The following is a 14,680-nucleotide window of genomic DNA, read 5'->3' as shown; positions in this document are numbered from 1 at the left end:
ATTCGTGCGAAATTATTCCGTAACCATTTCCAAAATATTCAAAAATGCACACCATAAATTTTCAAATTTTCACTTCTGCCGGCACTCCCGGAGCGCAACCCTTTAAATTCTTTTTAAATCTAAGTATGTGTTTCTTGTTACTATCTAATATCTAAAATCAATGATATGGTTCCTGAGAACAGTTCTTCGTTCAGTTCCAGTTTCAGACTTGCCCATACTGACGGATCTACATGGGTATAGACAACATTATACGGGATAATAGTTTACATACAGCCGTTTTCAATTACCTATCTATCCTTAGTTTAACTTACTAGACGTAGACAAATCTATCCTTTTACGCTTACTTACTTCTCAATAACCTATTGACAGATAGCATTGGACTATAACGGCCGTTCCCAATATTCAGTCTATCTCTTACTTGAGATGAAAATCGTAACTATCGTTGACTTTTCTGTCGCAATAAACTTATCGACGGTAACTCACCTTATCCGTACACGCTGTCTGTCAATGAGACGACGTATAGCTTACCAGCGATATAAAGTTTGTATGGAAATTGCAATTCACGCGTCTCAATATAAGGCGAAAAGAATGACTTATCGTGTATATTGGGAGTGCTTCAGATTATTGACAGTAGAAGGTAGTAATTTATCTCTATCTGTAGATAGTATATTGGGAACTGCCGTTAGTTAACACTTATAAAGAGAAGCAATCGTTATATATTATTTTAACTGCACTATGCCTCATAAAGACGTCTAATAACGGTCGTCGTTTAGCTAAATGATGTCTAAATCACAATAATTCAAAGTACCTATGTTACTTTCATTACACACCTACAACTACTAACGATAATTCAAATTACTTAGTTCGCAATTCATTAAATTAATTACACTTTTATTTCTTATCAGTTATCGTATCATTATTATCAAAAAGTTCTCAATATTGGGCAGTTTATAGGGAAGCGAGGCGTAGCCGTTCTATGTTCAAAATAATTATTTCAATATAATATATAATAGATTTTTTTTTCATTTACTAACGGTTATTCGGAGCGATTAAGACATTCTCCTTGATATCGCCCTCAAGTTTTAATTCAAATATTTTCATTCAAAATAGGATATAAAATCACTCATTGAATATCAAAAACTACCTCCCATTCCAAACCTAACCTCAGAACTAAGAAGAACGGGCGCAACAAACTCAGCGGGCTTCTTCTTTTTTTTTAATAAAAATATGGCTTCAATGTAAAATCGTACAATAAAATTTATTCTTTAATAGCCTGTGGGCGGTTGCTCTATTCTCAATTAGTGGTATCATTAGCAAAATCGTTTATGCTATAATAACCTTTACCACACAAACGTTTTTTGTAACAATTATTTTGAATTTCGTAACACATTTGTTTTGAACATTATCTGGTATTTTGTTGTAAAAGCATACACAACGATCCACAAAGGACTTCCTAACTCGACTTAGCCGAGCAGGCATTATGCTTGTTCCTAAGCGAACGCAAAATGCCCATAACGCTATCCCGTTTTATGGTGGTGCATGGTATGAGCTAGGCGATAACTACAATGATCCAGTAATAACACTCTATATCTCTACTTAGATACTGTGAGTAGATGACATAAGTCAATGTAACACTTACATAATTGACTCGATAAAGTTATGATACAACCTGCGTGGAAGCCTTACAGAACGACCCACTTACAATACAGTTTCATCACCGAGCGTTCGGCTGACATTTGCGCCAATCAATTTTCGCTTCAACGAGTTCAATCAGTGTGTATTACAACAAACTTTATTGTTGATTGCTGTCGAGCATATTCCCGATGAGGTCTGATTTTAATTATTAGTATTGCGGTGCCCGTTGATATTGTCTTTATATGATTTAAGTATTGAGTTATTACTACTGAACATATTACTTATGTGTCATTGCAAGAGATGTGTACGTGTCACCTGGTGCTAAGTGATCACCATCGGCCACATTGTTGCAAGAGAATGTGGAATCACAGGAGCGTTGCCGGCCTCTAAGGAAGGTGTACGCGCTTTTAATGTACCCGTGTCGTATCGTCAAAACACTGCACAAGGAAGCTTATTCCACAGCTTTTTAGTACGAGGAAGAAAGCTCCTTGAAAACCAATCGGTGGAGGAACACATCTAGATGTATGATTAAATATTGTTGTAGCTTGCCATCTGTTGTAAAACAAATTGTCATATAATTTATTATCCAAATGATTTCAGTTTTCTTTAGCGTTTCGCCTCTACACGAGGCATCCTCAGGACATATCTGGCACGAGACTGGACTAGTCTCACCAGTAGACAAGTGTCGAATTGTTTAAGGACAAATGTTGGCGGAATTAACACTAAAGAAAACTCAAATCATTCGGATAGCTATGGATTTCCGCAAAGTAACGCCTGCTTCAATAAATAGAATTTATTTTAATTATTATCTTTTAATCAACCGAAAAGACGTGCTTGACTTAAACCATCTCTGTTGCTAGTGAAAACATGAATACCCCTGCAAACATAGCGACCAAACTGGAAAGGGCTCGTCAAAAAGCAATATTCATCTATAAAGGAATGTAGAGCGAACATTTCCTGACACACCAAAAGAGAGAGCGGAAGTCTCCGAGACGTTTCAAAGCACGGCGGTGAATGGTTCGGCCGCAGGCTGCCTACGTCTCTGAATAGCCATTCACCCTTCACGTAAACACACCGATGCATTAAGGCGATACACTTACACAAACACTTGGTAGCGGCATACCTTTCCTAAAATAGATCACGCTTGTTCCTACGTGAGCTGCGTTTGAAAAATAACATATTGTGCCTATAAACAAGAGTGTTCGACAGGTGAAACGTACATTTTTATTGTAACAGTACCTACAGGCGCGCCGGTCGCTTTTAATAAATCAGTCTCGCTGGGATGAACACGGATTTTTAATAGGTACCCACGTTTGTGATACCATACAGAAGGCCGTTGCGGTTATAGCAAAGTCGATATTTGGCTGATTATAAATTTATATTATCTGTACATATACATATAAATAAAATTGGAGTGTCTGTTTGTAATATTGAAATAAACACCTTCCTTAAAGGCCGGCAACGCTCTTGTGATTCCTCTGGTATTGCAAGAGAATGTGGGCGGCGGTGACCATTTAACACCAGGTGACCCGTAAGCTCGTTTGTCCTCCTATTCCATAAAAAAAACACCGTTTTTACTACATGACGTATATGAATATATAAACGGTACGTACAACAATTTAACATTTTTTTTTTTTTTACAATTTTTGTCTGTCTGTTGGTTCCGACTAATCTCTGAAATGGCTGGACCGATTTTGATGGGACTTTTATTGGCAGGTAGCTGATGTAATAAGGAGTACATTAGGCTACGTTTATTTTAGGAAAATAAAGTAATGTTGCAATGTCCAAGAAACGGTCTAACTCTAAAAATAATTTATATGGCAAAACAACGCTTGCCGGGTCAGCTAGTATAATAATAAATCTGATGAAATGTCGTTTTTGTACATCGAAAATATTTATAAAAAAAAAATAGCCATAGTAGTAAAGCACAACCAACAGAACCCATATCCATAATTTTTCAAATTTTTGTCTGTATGTCGGTTTTGTCTGTTTATTTGTTCGTGCATCACGTAAAATTTACGAAAGCAATGTAGATAATTCTTATACACAACAATTGTGCGTAACTTGAAGTAACATTCAGTTTTTGTTTCATTTCAATCGGTTCAATCTATCAAAAGATATTTGAATTTAAAGTATTCCAGAAGTAAAATTAGGGTTATGCGCACCTGGTGGTGCCAAGTTTTCAAGTACCTACAACGGTCAAGTAGTCAAGGTCAACCCTTTTGATTATTGTTAACAGAAAATTACCCAAAATTTCTACACATCAGACTAAACCAAACACGTTAATGCTAGAAATCGTCATTTTCCACAGCTTAAGAGTGTCCTTATATTGGGGTGGACCAAAGTATTGGATGTTTTCCCATAGTTAACTATACATAGCTCTTTCACGCGTAAACAACCCTTTAAAAAAACATTATTAAGTTTCGTCATCCACGCGAACGAAGTCGCGGGTACAGCTATTCCCATGCTAGAGTTCGTCCCCCACAAGGGTATTTTTCTTCAGTCACCAGTTTTTCGTAGCGTATGTTTCAGGGACGTTGAACAATGCCAACAAAACACACCATGTCCAGATATGACCTGTCCATGGTCCTTGAAAACATGTGCTCCAAATTAAATGATTTGCCAAGTCCAATCGTATTCGGCTGTTGATCCCGGCCGCGGCGCGACGTACGCGAGCGCCTTATAAAAGTATTCATTTATATCCGCACAGAATTTTGAATTAACATAAAACATAATCCCTATTAGTATTATAAATGTGAATGTAAGTTTGTTTGCTACGCTTTTACGCCGGAGCCACTGAAGCGATTTTGATGACATTTGTTACAGCGGTAGACTAAAAAGCATAAAAGGCATTTATTTTCTCAAAATTGATTCCTTTAGAATTCTTTTTGATGTCACTTCTAATATACTAGATACTACTACCGATCCGGAAACAAATGGCGCTCTGAGAGAGAAGAAGCGGCGCAAGAGACTCCCAGCATTATTTTCTTGCGCTCGACTAGACTAGAGCTTGGAAAAGGACATAGGCTACATTTTATCCTGGAAAAATCCATGGTTCCCGCGGGATGTGTGAAAAACTAAAATTCACATCGATGAGCTATAACTATACCAATAATAGGTTTAGTTTCCCATAGCATTCTTCCTCGAAATAAGATTCATGTAATATGTTGAGAACGGGAGCGAAAACAGGAACCGGAGGACAAAATATAAATAGGACGTGAGATAGTCTTCAATCCAAACTTGTTTATTATTTTTAAAAACCCTTTATCTACGCGGATGAAGACGCGGGAATCAGCGAGTAATGTATATATTTAACAAAATTTATAAATGATATTGATATTTAGGCTGTTCTTTGAGCCAGATATAATAATAATAATAATATTGACGCACTTTTACACAAATTATCTTGCCCCAAACTAGGCATAGCTATGGGTACAACAAAACAACTTTAAATTTAATACAATATACTTATTTTAACAAACATCCATGACTCGGAAACAAATATCCATATTCAACATAAATGATTGCACCTACCAAGATTCGAACCCGGAAACTCTAGCTTAGTGATCAGGTTCACTAACCATTCGCCTATATGGGTCGTCAAATAAGAATACCTCGACAAATTCCTCGTCTACATGGAGTATGAGAGCTTATAGATACTCTACTGCCGGCTTAAATTGTTTGCGATGCACACAATAGCCGTTCAGTACTTAGCAGTCACCAACTGTCCACATCCTGGCTCTCGTAGTTTGACACAATGACGTCACAGCGTCGGAATGCTAGCCCGCGGAACCGGATACCGAGGCGCAATTACCGTTACCGCCGTGAAATTAGAAAACCAGTTTAGTAACCGATGATACTGCAGATTCGGTTCACTGTTTTGATCAATGTTTTGTTTTTCATCAGTCTTTTCTATCTAGCGCAGTACGACTTCGTTACTTCATTGTTTTTTTTAATGGAAAAGGAGGTCAAACGAGCGTACGGGTCACGTGATGTTAAGTGATCACCGCCGCCCACATTCTCTTGCAACACCAGAGGAATCGCAGGAGCGTTGCCGGCTTATAATTGTATTATTGTATCATTTTAATAATACATTGTATAATTTTAATGATAAAGTAGACAAAACAAAAATATGTACACAAATAAAATTTGAAAAACAAAATTTTATGAACGATGCGGGACTCGAACCCACGACCTCCGGCGTTCCGTGCCGGTGCTCTAACCAACTGAGCTAACCGTTCGAGTAACGTAGTAAAAGTTGTAGATTTTCAGATTTACAAAGAAATTCAAATTTCTATATTTTCTATTAAAATATGTACAAAATTACTTATTATAACAATTTACATTTAAGCGTTATTTTATTAATATGTAGGTCTCAGAAACTAATTTCTACGACTATCTATCTGTTGAGAGATAAAACATGTATTATGCTTATTTCTAATAAATCTGGTTTTTGGGCGAAAATCCAGGAAACTGGGGAATCCTGGCAATATTTTCAGATTTGTGGAGCTCCATTATTTATAACTAAAATAACTTCGGCGAAATTTATCTTTGTATTCTAATGTTATTGTAGCTGTTTTATCAATAAAACACGGATAAAACTTCATCTTTTAAAATTGAAACCAAGCTAGATCGATTTATCGCCCCCGAATCCCCTGTAAACAAAATTTTATGAAATTTTCATACACACATTCACGTTGGAGCCGTTTCCGAGATTCATGTCCGGTCCCTACGCAATGTCAGTTAAAATTTATAATAAGTTACCAGAACACCTAAAAGCCGAAACCAATATTAAAAAATTCATAACCTCTTTGAAAAAGTTACTTTTGGAAAAATGTGACTATTCTATTAATGAATACCTAGAGGAAAAATATATTTGAATGTCTGCCCCTCTGTCGTTCATTGCTATGCCTTATTACGAGGTGTATGTGATAATTATTTAGTACTACAATTTTGTTTAGTAACTAAGTCGCATGTAACGCAATTTAATTAAATAAATAAATAAAAGATTATATATGTACATGAATTACTCGTTTAAAGATATATTAACGATAAATATAACGTTAGCTGACCCAGCAAACATTGTATTGCAGATATTAAAATCGCGATACAAAAGTAACTGTTGATCGTAGATGGGTGAAAATTTGAAGTTGTATGTATTTTTTAATGCTGACTCATAATCAAACAAATTTAAAAAAAATGTCATAAAAATTAAAAAAAAAAATTTGCGTGACCATCCTTAACATTTAGGGGGATGAAAAATAGATGTTGTCCGATTCTCAGACCTACTCAATATGCACTTAAAATTTCATGAGAATCGGTCAAGCCGGTTCGAAGGAGTTTAACTACAAACTCCGCGACATGAGAATTTTATATATTAGATGAAAATGGTCTTTGTTTGAGGCTCAATCCCGCCTAAACCACTGATCGTATCGACATGAAACTAACACCATTCTATGCGAAATTTATCCTAGATGGTTTATTTTGCGAAATCCAAAGTTCTTTTTTTTATTTTTTTTTTAAAATCGCCCAGCGAAGCGCGCGGCAACGGATTGTATTATTATGTTTCTATACTGGATAGTTATATGTGAAGGATTTGATCACATGTTCATTCATATTGGAATTAAAATGTAGGTTGATGAAAAAACTCATTGCAACCGCTTGGTGATAACCATTTAAAGTGACTTTTTCAGTGCAAAGATAATTAAAATAAAAGCGTCATTAACATATCTACATATTATTATGTATATTACAAATAGTTTTAATGCAAGAAAATGTATTAGTATCAACGGCAACTATTTTATTCTTTAATTTTGTTACAAGTAGGTATAAACTTATTTTTTTTTTTAATTAAAGTTTGTGACGCGTTTATATTTCGAACATTTCCCGCCATTTTAAATATTTTAGGTTTAGTACCTACCTATCGTAAGATGGTATGTTAATACTAAAACTAATTCTTTTATATATATATGTACTAGCTGACCCGACAGACGTTGTTCTGTATATAATATATAAAATAATGTTTTTATATGAATTTGTCAATAATATATCATAACATCAAAAATTACTTCGTAAAATACGCACCCTGCTGTCGTAATGAAATTGTTTCACAGCAGAACTCTCAAACCGTGCGTCAATAAATTCTCTCATAGAATTTATTACATTAAAGGAAAAACGAATTTGTTGTTTTTATTTAATTTAGGAGCATTTTCCTATTTATTCACCTTTTAAACCTTCTCTGGACTAATTATGAATAATTCAAGACCAAAATTACTACCTATCGTAAGATGGTATGTTAATACTAAAACTAATTCTTTTATTTACATATGTACTAGCTGACCCGACAGACGTTGTTCTGTATATAATAAATAAAATAATGTTTTTATATGAATTTGTCAATAATATATCATAACATCAAAAATTACTTCGTAAAATACGCACCCTGCTGTCGTAATGAAATTGTTTCACAGCAGAACTCTCAAACCGTGCGTCAATAAATTCTCTCATAGAATTTATTACATTAAAGGAAAAACGAATTTGTTGTTTTTATTTAATTTAGGAGCATTTTCCTATTTATTCACCTTTAAAACCTTCTCTGGACTAATTATGAATAATTCAAGACCAAAATTAGCCAAATCGGTCCAGCCATTCTCGAGTTTTAGCGAGACTATATATATATATAGATTATGTAAACACATTGCACCTTAATTTGATGATAATATTATGTTTTAAATTTACATTCGATCATTCACCAGAGGACAGTGACCGAAGCCGTACGTACTTCGCGTCAGCGTCGCGGCGTTGTTTTGTTATCCTTTTACGGCCGTTCCCAATATTCAATCTATCTCTTACTTGAGATAAAAATCGTAACTATCATTGAGTTTTCTGTCCCAATAAACTTATCGACGGTAACTCACCTTATCGGTACACGCTGTCTGTCAATGAGATGACCGACTAGCTTACCATCAATAGTAGTTTGTATGGAAATTTCAATTCACGCGTCCCGGTATAAGGCGGTAAGAATGACTTATCGGATATATTGGGACAGGTTCAAATTATTGACAGCTAATTACTGACAGTAGAATGTAGTAATTTATGTCTACCTGTAGATAGTACATTGGGAACGGCCGTTTTTTACATAGTGTGAGTACTATACATTGACAAAAGAAATTTATCAGAACTACCCACAAATATGGAACCCCAAACATAAATAACACAAAGATAAAAATAAGGTAAGTATATATATATACTCGGTACTCAGATATTTATCGTTACTATGAGGCTTATAACGGCCCGCCAATATTATTAATAATGTTATTTAATCATGAAATCCATTATGTTCATCTTGAAGGTCGCTCAATGAATGATTACGGACGATCGTGTGGATGCTTACACGACGATTAACGATAAACTTGCCGATGACATGCCTAGGTAACCCTTAAAATGATTAGAAAATGAAAAACGGCTTATTGTAGAAAGTTACCAATACTTTTAATGTTTTTTGAAGTAATCTCCGTTCACATCGTCGCACTCGATGGAACCACTGAGAAAAGCAGTGGGCCCATTCTTCCTTAGGGGTCTCTTCTACGGCATTTTCGTACGCTTTCACCGCATATTCATGGCTCGTAAATCGAATACCTCGAATTTTATCTTTAGTTCTTGGGAATTAATAAAAGTCCCAGGGCGCCAGGTATCTGCTGATAGGTCACTCTCTTATGTTCGTCTATCATGCGTCGCACAGCACTGATGTTATCTTCAGAAGTCGCTTTTAAAGGACGTCCCTCATACGGATCATCATTGAGATTGCTACGTCGACGCTTAAACTCGTTAAACCAATTGTAATTAGTGGCACGAGATGGGGTTTAATTAATAAATGCTTATCGCAGCCTATCTTGGCTTTGTTGTTGAGTAAGCACACAACGAAAGTTATAATAAATCATTGACCGAAAATTTTCTCGCGCTCATCATTTTCACGTGTAACAAGAGTTTTAGATTTGCCGCCAATTCACAAAAACAAATTACTCCAATATATTAGGTTACCAAAGAGTTCTACAATTGAAATTCAAAAAAAGTTTTCATTGGCAATGTTTCTAACTGGCCAGTTCTAAACATTTTCAATGTTACCCACGTACAAGTAACGATCATCGCCGATAGTTGTGAGGAGGCATAAGGTTTAATATTAGATAACAATGGGTGTGTACTCTGTGTGGAGGAATGTTTATAAATTAGCCTGGCCGCGGGCCGGACCGACCTCGCTCCAAAACACTACAATGTTTCGATCAACATCTTTAAACATAGGTACAACAACGGTCAATTAATTGACCGCAACGTGTGTGCGACGTGCGTTCGTGTGCCAATTATTATAAATATGACGTACAACCAAAATTGATAACTACGATGAAACCAATGATGATCAAAACTATTACATAAATACAAACAGATCAGTTTATCTCCCGGTTTTTTTTATGAAATAGGAGGACAAACGAGAGTTGTTGCAAGAGAGTCAAGGCGGCGGTGATCTTCGCCATCAGGCGATTCGCACCCTCGTTTGTCTTCCTGTAATAATTTTCTATGTAGAAACAAAATATGGAATACATATTTCAAGTTATTCTCCTTTTAAATTAATTTTTTGGATGCGCGCGCGCGTAACACAAAAGTAACAGGTTGAAGTTAGTCCCTAAAATTTTCTGACGTTTGCGTCATTCGTTGTTTTTTTTGGTTTCTCCGTCCATTATAAGGACAGGCAAAGGTGAATCCTTGAAAGCACAAACAGCCGTATTCATTATTTAATAATTAATTGTCAAAGCCATCTTTGCAAGATTTTTACAAAATTGTTTCTTTCTAAAAACGTAGAATAGCACGAGGTATAAATCATTTTAATGATTTTTGCTGCGTTAGGCCAAAGTAGCTAACTTCTTGCGGGGCATACATAAATAAACGCACACTTTCATTTTCTACATAGAAAACTATTCCTTTCATGATGTACTATGGTAGTTTTTATCCTCTTGCATCAATAGTTTCATGCAAATTCTTAACTGTCTCCTTGGCTTTTCATCAGTGCATCTATGGTTTGATCACGAAATGAATGTCTATCGTCGACAACACATTTGTCCATATATTGTGTTCTGTAAATGTGTACAGATAATGACAGTTGTAAATCCTTAAATTTTTTAAATTATTCGGGTTTAAAGCAATCATAATATTTTCTAGAACGTTATTTATAATCTTTAACTAAAAACAAATAAAAATTTAAAACAAAATTTTATGAACGATGCGGAACTCGAACCCACGACCTCTCGCGCAGGCTTCTGAGAGTTGAACAAAGCATACAAGATTTTATCAACGATACGTCACTCGAACCGTTGGCTCCGTTGGACAGAGCTCACGCACGGAAAGCGAGAGGTCGCGGGTTCGAGTCCCGATTCGTTCATAAAATTTTGTTTTCAATTTTTATTCGTGTTATTAATTCCAGAAGTCAGGGTTAAAGGTGACTCCGGCCACTAGCTGCTGTAAACTATGTTTTTAAGAGAAATAAATTATAATTATAATTATTATATATTGACATTCAACTCCGATCCCATATTTTAACCTCTCTTATCGAATTCACTTGGATTTGGTTTTTAGAGAATCTTTTATGTTGAAAATGAAAAAGCAAATCACAAATTATGAGATCGCATGAGTGTTTATAACTAACTATTCAGAAGTATTATATATATACCGGCCCATATGAATATAAATAGGTTTTCGCTTCATTAGCATATTAAGTAAATGTTCCTAATGGAAGGCTTTGTTTCGTTGGCTCATTGTAATCCCTAACGACCTTCGCCTCCTAGTATGGTTCACCTCCCAACTATATATGAAACGTGGTTAAAATTATTAAAACAAGACAGCCTTTTTTTTTTAAATAAGCGACGAAACGAGCAGGACGCCTTGACAATTACAATGCAGGGCTGCTCAGGATTCTTGAAAAACCCCAAAAATTCTGAGTGGCACTACAACTGCGCTCGTCACCTTGAGATATAAGATTAGAGTCTCATTTGCCCAGTAATTTCACTAGCTACGGCGCCCTTCAGACCGAAACACTGTAATGCTTACACATTACTGCTTCACGGCAGAAATAGGCGCCGTTTTGGTACCCATAATCTAGCCGGCATCCTGTGCAAAGATGGCTCCCACTGGTAAAGGTGCTCCAGTTATTGTGAAATTGAAAATTTTTAAATCATTCAATAATTGTAATATTTTCATTACATGCACATTCCCGCTCAAGCATACTTTTTGTGTGAGCATTTTCATGATAGAAACAGTCTGCGCGTCTATTATTCCCTATCAATCCACGATTTTGTATAAAATGAGCTCTAATCTTAGATTAAGGATTGGTCTCCGCTGCGCTCTAACTAGACAGCGCACTACCTAAGAACAATAGCGTTTTCATTATGGCAACTATTAGACGCTTGTGTGCGTGGCATCTTGATACTCAATGGCTACTTTAAAATTTGAAATTAATAAAATACTAAATAATTACTGATGATATTATGTGATCCCAGTGTCTCTCTTATTTCTTGTAGTTTTAGTTTTACAAAGTTTTACTACGCAACCCGGCCGTTTAGTTTTAATTATTAGGAAAAGTTGAACAGAACATGTGGCACGTCAACGTCACACATTTTTCGAGACGACGCCGACTTGGGCGTAGTTGCCGCACTTTGCGACTACGCCTGCGGTGCGGAGCACAGCGGAGCGGAAACCAATACTTAATCTATGGTTCTAATTTCCACACATAACCCAAAAAAAGGTTTTACTGGCGACGTTTGCATCGTAGAAGCTGTTTGATTCAAATATAAGAAAGGGACAAATAAGGAAACTGAGAGTACTAAACATGAAACTAAGCTGTAGGAATTAATATATTGCTTAGTACAGCCAAGAATTCATAAAATATAAAATCTAAATAAGGGTATAAAAAAGAGAAAAACTGATACTCGTCGGCACAATTCATAAGCATAGGTACTGTTTAACTCGATCTTAAATACTTACTACCCGCTGTACATTAACCCCCTTATTCATAATAGTCTGCTAACTTAAAGCATTGCTAATTCTCATTCTGTCTTCTTCTATTGACCTGAGTCAGAATGAGAAAAAACACTCCTTAGCGGCTGTTTAAAGTTAGCGGACCATTAGGAATAAGGGGGTAATACTTCAATTCATCCAATAATAACATTTCTCTGAAATATTATTTGTACCTACTTGGATTTTACTTATTGAGGTCGCTTACATGGGTAGTGTAATTCTTCTATAATAATTATTACTTACTGATTGCGATTATTGTTAATTACTAGTTTACCCAGCAAACTTTGTATGGCCATATAAAGTAGGCCTAATAAAAAAAATCAATGTTTAAAATGTTTGGGGTATAAAAAATAGATGACGACCGATTCTCAGACTAGAAATATATCGTACATAAAATTTATCGTACTACAATAATCATTATATTCGATTGCCATCTTGCAACTCTATTGCGTATCTGTGGATGGAATAGAATAATATTAAAATCGCGATACGAAAATAGGTGTTGATCGTGGACGGGTGAAAATTTGAACTTGAATGATTTTTTTTATTGCTGTATCATAATAAAAAAAAAATAAAAAAATTGTCAAAAAAATACAAAAATATATATTCAGGGGTGCGGTCACCCTTATCATTTAGGGCTATGAAAAATAAATGTTAGCCGATTCTCAGATGTACCCGATATGCACACAAAATTTCATACAAAACGAGCATTTTATATATAAGATTGAGCCTTGCCGGGATTTTAGGAAGGTGACCGAGTATTTTTTTTTTGAAAATCCCAATGTCGTATCGTCCTGAAACTGCATGAACTGACAGAACACTTATAAACAATCATGATTGACTGTCATTTTTGTTCTCCAGACATTCCCGACATCCCCGAAGACATCAAGAAGCTGCGAGCGTTGCAGATCGCGGACTTCAGCAGCAACCCCATCCCGCGGCTGCCGGCCGGCTTCAGCCAGCTCCGGGCGCTCACGGTGCTGGGGCTCAACGACATGTCCCTCACCAGTCTACCCAGCGACTTCGGAAGGTATGTCGAACATAACATTATAAGGTGCAGGCGGCTAATCATCTGATCACGCAAGTCAAAGTCAAACCCATGAGGGCAGCGCAGGACCGATCGTCGTGGAAATATTTGGGAGAGTCCAGCAGAGGACTTCATCCGGCTGATGATGATGATGATGATAAACAAAATCAGGGTTAGAACTTGATAAGGGAATAATGCCGTACGGCGCACTCGGTTTTGGTGTATCTGAAAAATCTGGTGCCCTGGGGCACTGCCAATTTGGGAAGGATACTTCCAGTCGAAATTAAGGGTTTGTTACTGAGTCTCCTTACTCCTCACAGTAAACCACTAGCCTTTAATTACCAAAAATAAATCGTTGATCTATTTAGCATAGCTATACATAATAATATATTTTTGTACTGAACAATAGGTTACAATAATTGTGACAACTGTAAACGCGACATTTTTAACCTTATGTTTTTGTTCCTATTTTCAAATATTTTGAGTTTTTGGCGTTTAATGTATAATTATTGTATTTCAAAACTAATAATTTAAGCAAAAATAACTATTGCAATGTAATTGCAAAAATATAAAATTGTCTTATTATAGTATAACTTAAGTATAACACATTCTATTTGAATATTTGTTATCGTTATTTATACAAGATAGAGATAACATTACATTCACAACTACGATTTTATTTTAATTAATTATTTTATCTACACCCATGCTTTAAATCCTCTATTAAAGATTCTGAAACAATTAGCTTATTACCAACATTAAAACACCCAATGTCGTAATAACCGTTACATCATCCAAACGAGTGTTGTAATTTTGTACTTAATTTCATTACAACACTCCTTGTTTTTTTTTCGATCCCTTCATGCGCAAAGAGTATTGAAGTTTTGACAGCACACCGCCGGATATTTGAAACGCTGCAAAAGAACATAATATTCAAGTGAATTTTAATAATTGTAC

At 35.7% G+C, this 14,680-nt stretch overlaps 1 protein-coding gene across 14 annotated transcripts in view; it reads left to right on the top strand.

Moving 5' to 3' along the window:
* LOC126965600 (protein lap4) overlaps window positions 1–14,680 on the top strand; it is a 155,256-nt gene that overhangs the window by 30,409 nt on the left and 110,167 nt on the right. For all 14 annotated transcript variants that reach the window (XM_050809238.1, XM_050809233.1, XM_050809248.1 and 11 more), the window contains exon 3: window positions 13,558–13,726. In XM_050809238.1, the coding sequence (XP_050665195.1) occupies window positions 13,558–13,726 (169 nt within the window). The remainder of the gene's footprint in view (window positions 1–13,557; window positions 13,727–14,680) is intronic.

Source organism: Leptidea sinapis, chromosome 8, assembly GCF_905404315.1.
Source record: "Leptidea sinapis chromosome 8, ilLepSina1.1, whole genome shotgun sequence".
NCBI lineage: Eukaryota > Metazoa > Arthropoda > Insecta > Lepidoptera > Pieridae > Leptidea > Leptidea sinapis.
The sequence above is the reverse complement of the archived record's forward strand: the minus strand, read 5'-3'. Positions and strand labels throughout refer to the sequence as shown.